The 13,810-nt window shown below is 37.8% G+C and overlaps 1 protein-coding gene across 1 annotated transcript in view; it reads right to left on the bottom strand.

The window, feature by feature from the left end:
- tcf7 (transcription factor 7) overlaps positions 1-13,810 on the bottom strand; it is a 77,201-nt gene that overhangs the window by 51,274 nt on the left and 12,117 nt on the right. Inside the window, exon 2 of the mRNA XM_077224751.1 lies at positions 4,305-4,419. Coding sequence (XP_077080866.1) covers positions 4,305-4,419 — 115 coding nt within the window. The remainder of the gene's footprint in view (positions 1-4,304; positions 4,420-13,810) is intronic.

Here is a 13,810-nt window from a genome sequence, read left to right as displayed (position 1 = left end):
AGTTTCATATAAATGTCTGTATATGTGTTGAGATTTAAAACATATGAAAATAATTCAAACTGCATTACTGTAGTAGACGACTTAATCACTGTATAGTTATTACACAAAGAGACTTGAGAGCTCAAATCATTGTTTTTTTAATGCATTAATAGTCAATGCGTTCATTTTAATAATAGGTTGTACTAAAATAATGTGTTCAATTGACAGCCCTCATGAGGCAAATACTACTATGATATAAACAAATGTTACAATTTTAATAATAGCATTATTGTTTTTACATTCGATTTGCGAAAAACACTAAATATATTGGATTTTTTTTTGTTAACTAACACTTTAGTTAGATAATATTAGTTAGGATAAACTAACAATACTTCTACAGCTTTTATTAATCTTAATCTCAGCATTTACTAATATCTTTTAGCATTAATTAATGCATTTTTATTAACTAACATTAAAAAAAGCTTCATAAATGCTGTAAGAATATATTTCTCATTGTTAATTTGTGTTATATCAAATATACAAATAAATAAATGCCTAGTTTTCTTGTTTTTGCATTTATTAATGTATTCATTTTATTTTGGTCCATATACATTACAACATATGGAGTATTTCCAGAAACATTTGCTGATATGAATGGGCAATATTTCTAGAAATACCCCATATGTTGTAATATATACAACGTAACACGCAGTACAGCAGTCATATGAATTTAATTCCATTTTAATTTTACTTGCTTACTTCAAAATTACAATTCTATATCCTGTTTGTGAACTCAGTCCAGATTCAGCAACTAAATAGCAAAGATGGCCAAAAACACCAGTTACGGGTTATGATCGCTAGCTAACACTAATAATGTTGTTTTTTAAGAACTCGCTTTCAAATGTCCATCATAAAAGACAACAAAAAATTACAAAATTGTAAATGAGGAGCCTTTATCTACTAATTACATCATAACAATAATTCTTCGATACAATGTACGTATTGTGTTGTTGTATTGTACAACACTTCAGGGGGATATGGGTAATATTAGGACAAGTTTGCTGGTATTAGTAGGTTTAATAGTAAGTTAACATGTAAGGGAAGGTCAACATGTGCATATACATACATTAATAACATGCTGGTATTTTTAAGTCCAGGTACAATGTAAAAGCATGTATGCACACGATAAGCACATTGTATCGAATTATTCATTTAGATGCCTTAAAAATAGTCTTTCAATATTAGACCCGCTCACCGAAACCCTGCGAGAGTGAAACCGATGAGACGCCTGAGATGACTGGAGCTCAACGCCATCGGGATATCAAACACACTACACTAAACATGGCGCTTCGAGTACAGCAATAGTACAGAGTACAGTAAGAGTACAGTAAGAGTGCAGTAAGAGTGCAGTAAGAGTGCAGTAAGAGTGCAGTAAGGGTACAGCAAGAGTATAGTAAGGGTACAGTAAGGGTACAGTAAGAGTGCGGTAAGAGTATAGTAAGGGTACAGCAAGAGTATAGTAAGGGTACAGTAAGGGTACAGTAAGAGTGCGGTAAGAGTATAGTAAGGGTACAGCAAGAGTATAGTAAGGGTATAGTAAGGGTACAGTAAGGGTACAGTAAGAGTGCGGTAAGAGTATAGTAAGGGTACAGCAAGAGTATAGTAAGGGTACAGTAAGGGTACAGTAAGAGTGCGGTAAGAGTATAGTAAGGGTACAGTAAGGGTATAGTAAGGGTACAGTAAGAGTGCAGTAAGAGTGCAGTAAGAGTGCAGTAAGAGTGCAGTAAGAGTGCAGTAAGAGTGCAGTAAGAGTGCAGTAAGAGTGCAGTAAGGGTACAGCAAGAGTATAGCAAGGGTATAGTAAGGGTACAGTAAGAGTGCAGTAAGAGTGCAGTAAGAGTGCAGTAAGAGTGCAGTAAGAGTGCAGTAAGAGTGCAGTAAGAGTGCAGTAAGAGTGCAGTAAGAGTGCAGTAAGGGTACAGCAAGAGTATAGTAAGGGTACAGTAAGGGTACAGTAAGAGTGCGGTAAGAGTAAGGGTACAGCAAGAGTATAGTAAGGGTATAGTAAGGGTACAGTAAGGGTACAGTAAGAGTGCGGTAAGAGTATAGTAAGGGTACAGCAAGAGTATAGTAAGAGTACAGCAAGAGTGCAGTAAGAGTGCAGTAAGGGTACAGCAAGAGTATAGTAAGGGTATAGTAAGGGTACAGTAAGAGTGCGGTAAGAGTATAGTAAGGGTACAGCAAAAGTATAGTAAGAGTACAGCAAGAGTGCAGTAAGAGTACAGCAGGAGTACAGCAGGAGTACAGCAAGACTACAGTAAGTGCACAGTAGGTGTGCAGTAAGCATACAGTAAGAGTACAGCAAGAGTACAGTAAGCGTGCAGTAAGTGTGCAGTAAACGTATAGTAAGAGTACAGTAAGAGTATAGTAAGAGTAAAGTAAGAGTAAGAGTAAGTAAGAGTACAGTAGGAGTACAGTAAGAACACAGTAGGTGTGCAGTAAACGTATAGTAAGAGTACAGTAAGAGTATAGTAAGAGTATAGTAAGAGTACAGTAAGAGTACAGTAAGAGTACAGTAGGAGTGCAGTAAACGTATAGTAAGAGTACAGCAAGAGTACAGTAAGAGTATAGTAAGAGTATAGTAAGAGTACAGTAAGCGTGCAGTAAGTGTGCAGTAAGTGTGCAGTAAACGTATAGTAAGAGTACAGTAAGAATAAAGTAAGAGTAAGAGTAAGTAAGAGTACAGTAGGAGTGCAGTAAATGTATAGTAAGTGTACAGTAAGAGTATAGTAAGTGTACAGTAAGAGTATAGTAAGAGTGCAGTAAACGTATAGTAAGAGTACAGTAAGAATAAAGTAAGAGTAAGTAAGAGTACAGTAGGAGTGCAGTAAATGTATAGTAAGTGTACAGTAAGAGTATAGTAAGTGTACAGTAAGAGTATAGTAAGAGTACAGTAAGCGTATAGTAAGAGTATAGTAAGAGTACAGCAAGAGTAAGAGTATAGTAAGAGTATAGTAAGAGTACAGTAAGAGTAAGTAAGAGTACAGTAGGAGTACAGTAAGAGTATAGTAAGAGTACAGTAAGAGTATAGTAAGAGTACAGTAAGAGTACAGTAAGCATATAGTAAGAGTATAGTAAGAGTACAATAAGAGTACAGTAAGCGTATAGTAAGAGTACAGTAAGAGCACAGTAGGTGTGAAGTAAACATACAGTAAGAGTATAGTAAGAGTACAGTAAGAGTACAGTAAGCGTATAGTAAGAGTACAATAAGAGTACAGTAAGAGTATAGTAAGAGTACAGTAAGAGCACAGTAGGTGTGAAGTAAACGTACAGTAAGCGTATAGTAAGAGTACAATAAGAGTACAGTAAGAGTATAGTAGGAGTACAGTAAGAGTAAGAGTATAGTAAGAGTACAGTAGGAGTACAGTAAGAGCACAGTAGGTGTGCAGTAAACGTATAGTAGGAGTATAGTAAGAGTACAGTAAGAGTACAGTAAGCGTATAGTAAGAGTATAGTAAGAGTACAGTAGGAGTACAGTAGGAGTACAGTAAGAGCACAGTAGGTGTGCAGTAAGAGTATAGTACAGAGTACAGTAAGAGTACAGTAAGAGTATAGTACAGAGTACAGTAAGAGTATAGTAAGAGTACAGTAAGAGTACAGTAAGCGTATAGTAAGAGTATAGTAAGAGTACAGTAAGAGTACAGTAAGAGTATAGTAAGAGTACAGTAAGAGCAAGAGTACAGTAGGAGTACAGTAGGAGTACAGTAAGAGCACAGTAGGTGTGCAGTAAACGTATAGTAAGAGTACAGTAAGTGTGATGTAAGTGTACAGTGAGTGTCAGATGTTCAGAGTTCTGCTTTACCTGGATGTTCAGTCATGACACACTTCACACTCGTGTCAACATCATGTGAGCATGTTGGGTCATGGTGGTTGAGTCTGGTACAGTTCACTGATTCTCACACACACAAACAAGCTCGCTCACTCACTGACTCACTCAAGCTCTCTCACACACACACACACACACACACGCTCACTCACACACACACACACACGCGCACACACACACACACACACACACACACACACACACACACACACACACACACACACACACACACACACACACAAGCTCACACACACACACACACACACACACACACACACACACACACACACACACACACACACACACACACACAGTGTTGACTGCATCTTCAGTAAATCCTGACAGTAGTTTGTAATGCCTAAAGAGGTGAGTAACTCTGACTCCGAGTTTCAGTGTGTACTACACTACACAACGAGACAGTGTTAAAGACATGAAGTACCTGGTTTCTGGCTGACGTCTGTGGGAATGTGTGTAGGACTGGGGTTGAAGTGATCGTACGGGAGAAGCGGTGTGAGCGGATGCATCCCCGGCTGGACCACCGACACCTTGTTGGACTGCAAGAAACACACACACACACACACACACAAGAAGATGCTGGTCAGTCTTCAGTCTGGTGCTTGAAAGAGAGTGTGTCAGATGTTGAATACATTTGCTGAGAGAATCAATGGGAAGGAGGCATTTGATCGATATGCCTTTGATGATCAAGGCCAGAAGCACAAGAGCTTGTTTGCTTTCATGTCTGTGTTTACAAATGGCCTTCAATAACTCATGTGAAACCCAGTTTGCTAATGCTAACAGCATGTTGTTTGACACGATGTGTCATGGCGGTTGCAAGGCTGGAAGTATCTGCATTTCTTGGCCAAACTTCTGACTGCCTTTCATATGGCCGTCTATTCATCCGGGCGCCGAGCACATGTGTGACGGGGAGAGATGAGGAATCTGACAGATTTGTGGCCATATTTATGTGGCGAAAAAAAGAAGAAAAAAAAAAAAAGTAAATTGTGAGACCTTCAGCATTAAAGACCTGTTCAACACATCCGAGGACTGAAGCACAGAAATCATATTCCCTAAACAGTTGAGTTCTGCACGCTTGCAAAAACTCACCGAAGACGTAGTGCTGACTTTATGGCTTGCTTAGTTGGGGACATTTAATATTCAACAATATTATTGATCTGTTGCATTATTTTCCTGTTATCTCTGTAAAGCTGCTTTGAAACAATCGGTATAGTAAAAAGCGCTGTATAAATAAAGGGTGACTTGACTCGACTCAAGCTGTCTGCACTGCGAAATGAGTCTTTTACATCGTATCTGCACTTGTTTATGGTGAGAGTGGAAAACTGTTTTCTAAGGCCTCTGATTGGCCACTGTTTTCTAAGGCCTCTGATTGGCCACTGTTTTCTAAGGCCTCTGATTGGCCACTGTTTTCTAAGGCCTCTGATTGGCCACTGTTTTCTAAGGCCTCTGAATGTCCAGTGTTTTCTAAGGCCGCTGATTGGCCAGTGTTTTCTAAGGCCTCTGACTGGCCAGTGTTTTCTAAGGCCTCTGACTGGCCAGTGTTTTCTAAGGCCTCTGATTGGCCAGTGTTTTCTAAGGCCTCTGACTGGCCAGTGTTTTCTAAGGCCTCTGATTGGCCACTGCTTTCTAAGGCCTCTGATTGGAGGCCTCTGATTGGTCACTGTTTTCTAAGGCCTCTGATTGGCCACTGCTTTTTAGGCCCTCTGATTGGTGGCCTCTGATTGGCCACTGTTTTCTAAGGCCTCTGATTGGCCACTGCATTCATGCGCTCAACAGAAAGCATGTGATTGTTTCTAATGCTCAATGTGCTAATGCTCAAATAGCTCGTGAATGATGATTGATGCAACACAAGCAGATCTAAATGTTATGCTGAAATAAACACTTTTCACATAATCATGGCTGTTTAATTGACCCCCAAATTTAAAAAAAAATTCCCTGCACAATTTTGTTAATTTTGGGGGAAACAAAGAATCGATATAGTGAATGTAAAACACTGGGCGAGTCTCACAAAGAAAAGTCTAGCAGTTCCACCATACATATTCATATTGCACAATTTCGTTTCGCAATGCATCTCGTTCTACAGACATTTCAATATTTTGCTGGAAGACAAAAAAAACGTTTGCTGAGGCGATTTGAGGAACAAGCAGGGCTTAAAATTACAACTCACCAAGCGCCAAACATGATTAAAAATCAAGTAAAAATTAGGGGTGGGAATTGGCAAAAATGTGACGATTCGATAGTATTGCGATATTTGGGCCATAATTCAATAATATTGCGATTCTCAATATATTGCAATACAGTAAGTATTGCGATTCAATTCTGCGATATTTCGATTCATGTCCCCCATATAATCCAAAGACATTACAAAAAATTAGGAAAACAACACCGCTCAACTCACTTTAAATGTCACATTTAATTCTGTAAACATTATCTTCTACACATTAACTGAAGTGCAAAAACTTAGGAGGGTAGAGCAAAAACTTGAAAACTTGTTCTTGAACATTCAGGACACAGGACCTTATTACAGGACCGGACATAATTATTCTCTGAATAGGAGACCTCTCACATGAATGGTAAGCTCTAGGCTTGCTACAATAGTCTGTGTTACACGTTGTTCAGTCCCAACACTGGTTTCATCACTTCCCCACCGTGGCACCGCAACAAAAACAAACAAAAAAAGCTTAAAGCGCTAAAAATGTTTAACGCAATTACGCAGTATCCTTAATACCTTAGTATTATTAAATCCTGCCTGTATTACACACACACACACACACACACACGACCCACAGAAAAGACGCGCGTCAGTATCGAGTTCTATTTCAGGCTTGAACAAACCATAACACACAAATCATGCCAAAATGTCTGTTTTGTCGAGTGTTCTCATAAGAGCAATCTTAAATGATTTAAATAAAGTCTTAAATGAACGTAGAGATTTGTGAGAAAATGGGACGCGCGTCAGATCGCGTCTCTGTCCCACATTGCACAGCATTAATGAATGTAGGTTAGTGTACGCTCAACACCTGTCCGAATACGCTTACTCGTTTTCATTCACTCCTTCAAGTGAGTGAACAGTATTAGTGGACAAACTTAGGGAATAGGCCTAACTTAGTGAATGAGTGTTTAGGGGGCGATTTCAACAAATGTTCTCAAGCAGTGAAAAATAGTTCCCAGCACATAACTTAAAATTATTTAAATACAATAGAGTAACATAAAGCAGAAGTAAATAGAGTCACATAACCTGAGAATAATCATAAAACCAAAATTTACCCACACTTTCGATTTGAAAGAAGACGGAGCGTTGTGTACAACAGTAATATTGAAGCCATTTTCATTTGAATTTGCTGTCGAATGTACGACAACAAAGCACCGCAACAAGCGCCACCTTGTGGATGTAATACGCAAATGTAAATGATCAGAGTAAACTCTGAGAAAACCAGAAAGTAAAACAGATAATTTTATAATTAAATATCGCAATACTTTGCGCTACTGTATCGATATAATTGCGTGCGCAAAATATCACGATACTGAACAGAATCGATTTTTTCCCCCACCAGTAGTAAAAATGTAGTCTCAGACGCGTGCAAATGCTAAACTGAGCTCGCTTTCACGTCTTCTTGCACAACAGGACAAACTCACACAAAATTATGTCAAAAAAATAGCAAGTATCCTAGTAAACAAAGCGGGTTATGTCTCAAGTGAATGTAAACGGTTGAAAAAGAAAACATGTGTATCAGTATATTTGATCAGTGCATTCACTCTTAAAGTGACAGTAGCCTAATATTCCTCTAATTAATGTTAAATAAAACAAAGGACAAAGAAAAAAAATCACTCACTGCTCTTGACAATAACTTGTCACTTTAAAAAAGATTAACTAATAAGTATGTTTAATTTATACAGTGAAGACTATGTAGTGTTATTTTACATTTGCTTACTTAAATATCAGACCTACCTGAAAAACATGAAAAGCACTGTTTATTTCATTTATATCTTTGTTATATTAGTTAGTTTTAGCTGTGGTCTTGAAATTGGAATAGAGAATTGTGAATGTTCACATCTAATCCTGGTGCCATTACTGCCTGTTTTTTTGCAGAACTGCTTCATGGCCGGTAGATTTCCTTCAGTCAGCGGCTCTTGGGAAAAGTTAGTTTTAGGCGGTGTCGTCTTTAACACGATGGCTTTCCACACACAAGCACAAATTAACTTCACTGCAATGGCAGCGCAGTGTTCATATAGAATCAAAGAAACATGGAAATGATATATCAGAGCATGAAGTCTATTAGCATGTGGTTCCTTCCTTTTATCCAGCGTTTGTTTGTCGGGAACGCAGGGATTCGTCCGGTGAGGGACACGAGCGCTCTCTAACACTGACGTCTAATGTATTCTTTGCTTTAAAAATCGAAGTGCTTTTTTTGAAGCGGAAATTAGAGGTCCTTTTAGAGGCCAGCGCTTTGAGTGATACGTCTTTAATCTCGGGTGTGTGTTGTGTACGACGAGTGCGCTGCCGTGATTTTACACTCTTTATGCTGGCATTGCTTTTGATTGATTTCATTGCCTTTGGTCTTCAGTGATAATGCTTGAAGAAAGTGCGTTTTTAAGGAACAACTCTTTGGATGATGTTGGAGAACATGATCATCAAGAACATCTGAAGAGTCACATGATCACTCATTTACTTACATTTGATTAGCCACCTAGAAACCTAGAGTTTTCACTTGATCGAAAGGCGAAAATAAACTAATAATCCATTAATTGATCACTTTTAATCAAGAATGAGAATTAGACTTGTTTTTAGAACAACTTTTAAGTAAAATTACAAGAAATCAATATGGTAAAGCCATCACTAGCGTCCACATTTGATCTGTTGATCCACTGACAGTCAAAACGGGGCGTTGGAGAAGCGCTAATGAAACGTCACTGATACGCTCAATGATTTCAGCCTTTAAAAAGGTTTCCAGTTCACAAAATATCATTTGCATGAAGACAACATGAAGACGAGACGCTTCACAGGTACAGATCACTTTAACCTCTTAATAAAACAGTGTGGATGAGATTGTGGAAAATATTCAAAATAAGAAACATTTCGAGAATGTTTCGATCCCTGAACTAATGTGTGTGTGTGTGTTTGTGTGTGTGCACAGATTACTGTAACTGAGAACAAACTCCACTTCCTGAGTGAGTGAAAGTGAGATGAGCAAAATTTCCACAGTGGTCTTAAAAGGCTGTGTGTCTATTCCTGTTGTCTTGAGGGTAAATGTGCGTGGGCTTATTAGAATCGAGGTCAATTTCATTTCGACGGCTCTTAAAGGAGACGTGACGCGTTACGCCTGACACCACGAGTCCCTGCAACACAATCTGGAAATAATCTGAGATCTGGGAGATGGGAAAATGAGTGCCACTTAATTGGAGGTTTGAGGAGCTTCAAAGGGAACGCAGACATAACAACAGAGGCACGTTTAAACACACTCAACCCCCATCAAGCGCGCGCGTGTGTGTGTGTGTGTGTGTGTGTGTGCGCTGACGGCCAGAACAGAGGAAGATCTCCTGACCTCCTCATTCCTGCTCATGATTATCATCATTATTAGCCATAATAGCAGAAATATTCTCCAGCTGCGACTCGTGTTGATCGATAATCTCCATGTTTTATCATCAGTGCGCCTCAACACTGCTCTCAGAGTTTCAACTCATCACCAGAACTTATAATTCACAAATGGCCGAAAAGGTGAAGTGAATTCATCAATTCAGATTAAACACAAATATCCTCATTTAGATCGAGAAGTAAACATGTTTGTGAAATTCAATTTATTAGGAGTTCATTCTTATAAAAATCTATGAGCATATAAATAACTGTGGCATAATTTACAGGCAACAACAGTTTAGTTATTCTGTCTGTGATGAAATACATCTTCATACAATAAAATGATGATATTCAATTACGCGCTCTTCAAAATACTTCAATAAATCTTGGCTAGCTAAATATTAACTTCTAGAACCAGATGACTGATAAAGAGCCAGCAAACAAAGACAAGTTCATTCATCACCGCATCATCATGAGTAATAACTCATAACTCATAACCGGCCTGTTTACAGTACGAGCAATAACTTCACACAGACCCGCAAGTGTCACAATCCCATCAAAACACACACAGGAAACAGCACAATGAGTGTTTGTACTGCGGTCTGGAGGAATTACACACTTAGAATAGCGCATTATTATTGAAATAATAAATCATAAACACTTTCAAAACAAGGGACAGACATTTAAAAGAGAAGCCAAATAAAAACGGCTGTAAATAAAGATGAAAAACTCCTGAAACCTGTGATTTCAAAAGCAAATATTCAAAATGAAACTTCATGGGGAACACCTCGCCAGAGCAGAAAAACCCATCTCTACACTCAATATTACTTGGAAATGCAGAAAAAATGTATTTGCTTGCGCACAGACATGCGCTAAAAAACATGAGTGAGAAATAAGATGATTGAAATCGTCTTCAGGGTATTTCAGGAGGGTTTATATATTTGCATTAGGCTGAAAATAAAGCAAAAGCTGTTGATCTGCTGAAAGATCAAGCAATAAAGCTTCCCTTCAAAACTACATTATAACTCAGGCTTCGACATTAAATTCACATTCACAGAAAAAAAAAGGATTTCTTTTGGGTTAATATAAATATATAAATAATAAATATAATTTATTCTGAAGCAATATTCGAATCAGTGTTCAGTCAGCTTTGACATATTTATGATATTTTAACCCTTATAAATGGCTTTTTTTTACCCTAATCATTTTAAATATATGCTAAATGTAAGGTCGTGAGACTGAAACGTTGCTAATACAATTTTGATACTCATTTGCAAATACTGATAGTGTGCGGGAGTTCCTGTTTTTTTGTAGAGTTTACAAATAAGAAATATTGGAAAGAATGATACTTTTAAACATGAAACTAAACCACCAGTAGGTGGCGGCAGGTGACCGTCTTAATGAGAGTCATTGAGTCATTCAATAAAACGATTCGTTCAAAATGCTGATTCATTCAGGAATTAATCAGTTGTTTATGAATGAGTCATTGAATCTTTGACTCAATCGATTCGTTCAAAACGCTGAATCATTCAGTAATGAGGCAGCTGTTTATGAATGAGTCATTGAATCTTTGACTCAATCGATTCGTTCAAAACACTGAATCATTCAGTAATGAGGCAGCTGTTTATGAATGAGTCATTGAATCTTTGACTCAATCGATTCGTTCAAAACGCTGAATCATTCAGTAAATTGTTGGTGTGAGATGCGCTACGGTTCTGCCGTGATCTTTGTTTGGAACTATTTTCGCTGCTGAAGCAGAACAAAATCAGTCAATATCGTGTATAAAATGTAAGTGACTTAATAATTACAATAACTAGGGAATCACCAAAACATTTATTTAGTGTGTGTTATTGACGTTTTCATCAGGATACGAAGTTAAATTCTCTTTCACTCGCCCCTTCAAAAACTCACTTGCAAGCGTTAATGTCGAGCCCTGACTCCCATCATTCTTGTTGTTTTTTGTTTGTTTATTTATTTATCTACTTTTTATTAATAATATTATAAGTAAATGTTATGTAACAGTGTTTTGTTAAAAAAAGTTTAAAAAAACAACATTATAATTCTTGATGAGTTGATTTCTCTGTTTTCTTCCTCTGGCTCCGACTCTCGATCGGGAATCATAAATCGTCCATGTTTTCACAGCCCAGAATGCTTGAATCACGTCATAATTACTGTTCCCAGAGGAGCTTGAGACCTGTGGCTGTTTGAGACGTATCACACACACACACACACACACACACCTTTCCTTCACAGCTCTACCGTGATGATAATTACAGCATCACAACACACGCAGATGAAAGAGACGGGAGACTCTGTGAGTCCAGGCAAGGCAGACGGGAACTGTTGGTGGTAATGCCTCTGGGAGAAGTGTGTGTGTGTGTGTGTGTGTGTGTGTGTGTGTGTGCTAGGTAAGGAAGTGTCATTGCAGTGCTCTTTACTAATGGCTACAACTTCAAAGGCTTGAGCCAGAACACAGGACGCGGGGGAAGAGAGACTGACTCTTCCTAAAACACCCCGAAACACGGGAGAATCTCACAGATGATACGGATATTCATACGTTCAGAGGATCATAACTGCAGAAGGAAACATGAAAAACCTTCCTGCTTCCAGTTCTTGGGGAAAAGATGTGCTTAATTGTATTGAATGTGCACTTTTGTCCTTTAAATCTAAATATAAGTTTCATGTGTCGGTCAAAAATTAGGCTACCTTTTGTTTTATTTCAATGAAATTACTGAAACTATATTTTAGTTAGATTACATTTTTTATTTAATATTGTGTATTTTTAAGGGATTTTATGGTACTAAATTATATTTATGCAGTACTTATAATCCATATATAACATTTTTGAGCATAGACCTGAAAATGAAATGGCACTTGGCAGATTATTTCTGAAGTGAACAGTTTAAAACAGAGGGTTAAAAGGCTTAAAGAAAATGCACTGTGTTTCTTATGTTCACTAAGTGCACTATGTAATTTAATTTTTAATCATTTTCTAATAATCTTTTTGTCGTGCTTTAAAGAAGTGCACCTATTTTGATGTGTTGACTAGCATCTAGCGCACTGTAAAGAACTACATTTTAACATTCAAGATTACAAAATGCATGTCATGCATTTAAATATATTTGTAATGACGAAGTTGCAATTTAGTTACATTAAAGTACATTTTAGTTTACCATAAATGCTAAAAGTGGTCAAAAAGGCACCTTAAAGTTCAACTAAATGCATTTAATATAAATGTAAACTATTATACACATGCAATGTATTCCTTTCACTTCACACTGAAGCATATTCTCTTAAAGCATAAGCATGCTAAAGTGTTGTTCTCGTTCCCGAGGGCCTGATCGATGATCTTACCAGTGATTCAGAAAGCTTATGGAGATCTGAATCAATAACCCAGGCCTTCGTACAGTCAGGAAGGGAACACTCTAAACTATCTTGGGTTATTTTTACCCAAATCCTGGGTTGAGCATGTTTTTCAGTTATTTTTTCAGTATTTGGGTAGTTTTCGTGTTACCCAGCTCCTGGGTCAGACGTAACAACCCAGTGTTTGGGTAGTTTTTGTGCAACCCAGTGTTTGGGTAGTTTTTGTGCAACCCAGCTCCTGAACACTTGAATTTTACTTCTAATATTTGTTAAACAAGCTTAAATGTTGTCAATATGTATTAAAATGATTTAAAATATACTATGAAAATACCACGTAAGATATAATTGAAAATAAAGGAATTATCATGCAAGCCAGTGGTTGTATCGAGCATTTTAAAAAAGTTTAGAGGATTTAATTTAGTACGTAGACATTATTTATTGTATGAAGTACAAAAAAAAAAAAGCAGCTAGTTTTATAGTAAAAATGAATCAACTAAGCTGGGTTAAATAAACAACCCAATTTGCTGGGTTAAATTAACCCAACATGTGCTCTGTCCTATATCTACCCAGCCCTTGGGTTGGAAACAACCCAATTTGTTTTCAGTGTTTTTTTTAGAGTGAAGTGACTCTCTCCATGAGGAAATGATTGGTGTGTGAAAATTAAAAAGGTCCTTGATGCGCACTGATAAACACGAATGAAGACAGTAACAGCCCAGTCTTTGATGTATTCTACCACAGTAAAATTAGACGTGACTGAACGAACGAGCAGCTGTTGTTTCAGACGTTAGCAGTCACTCCTGTGTCTCGATTGTCATGGAGCAGAATCATATTTTCAGGACTGAATCACGAGGAATGTGGATCAGATGCAAATATGCACGTACGGGAACGAGCCGCTTTCATGTAGTAATGTATTCTGTGTGATTAATCCGCAGTGGATGAGTGGTTCAGGGGTTCAGGCCCCCCGCGGGGCCCATGTGGGGGCTCAACTACACACA

The sequence above is a fragment of the Siphateles boraxobius genome, unplaced genomic scaffold (assembly GCF_051911475.1).
Source record: "Siphateles boraxobius isolate OS27281-9 unplaced genomic scaffold, OSU_SipBor_1 92, whole genome shotgun sequence".
In the NCBI taxonomy this organism is placed as follows: domain Eukaryota; kingdom Metazoa; phylum Chordata; class Actinopteri; order Cypriniformes; family Leuciscidae; genus Siphateles; species Siphateles boraxobius.
Note: the sequence above shows the minus strand (reverse complement) of the source record. Positions and strands in the feature narration are given on the sequence as shown.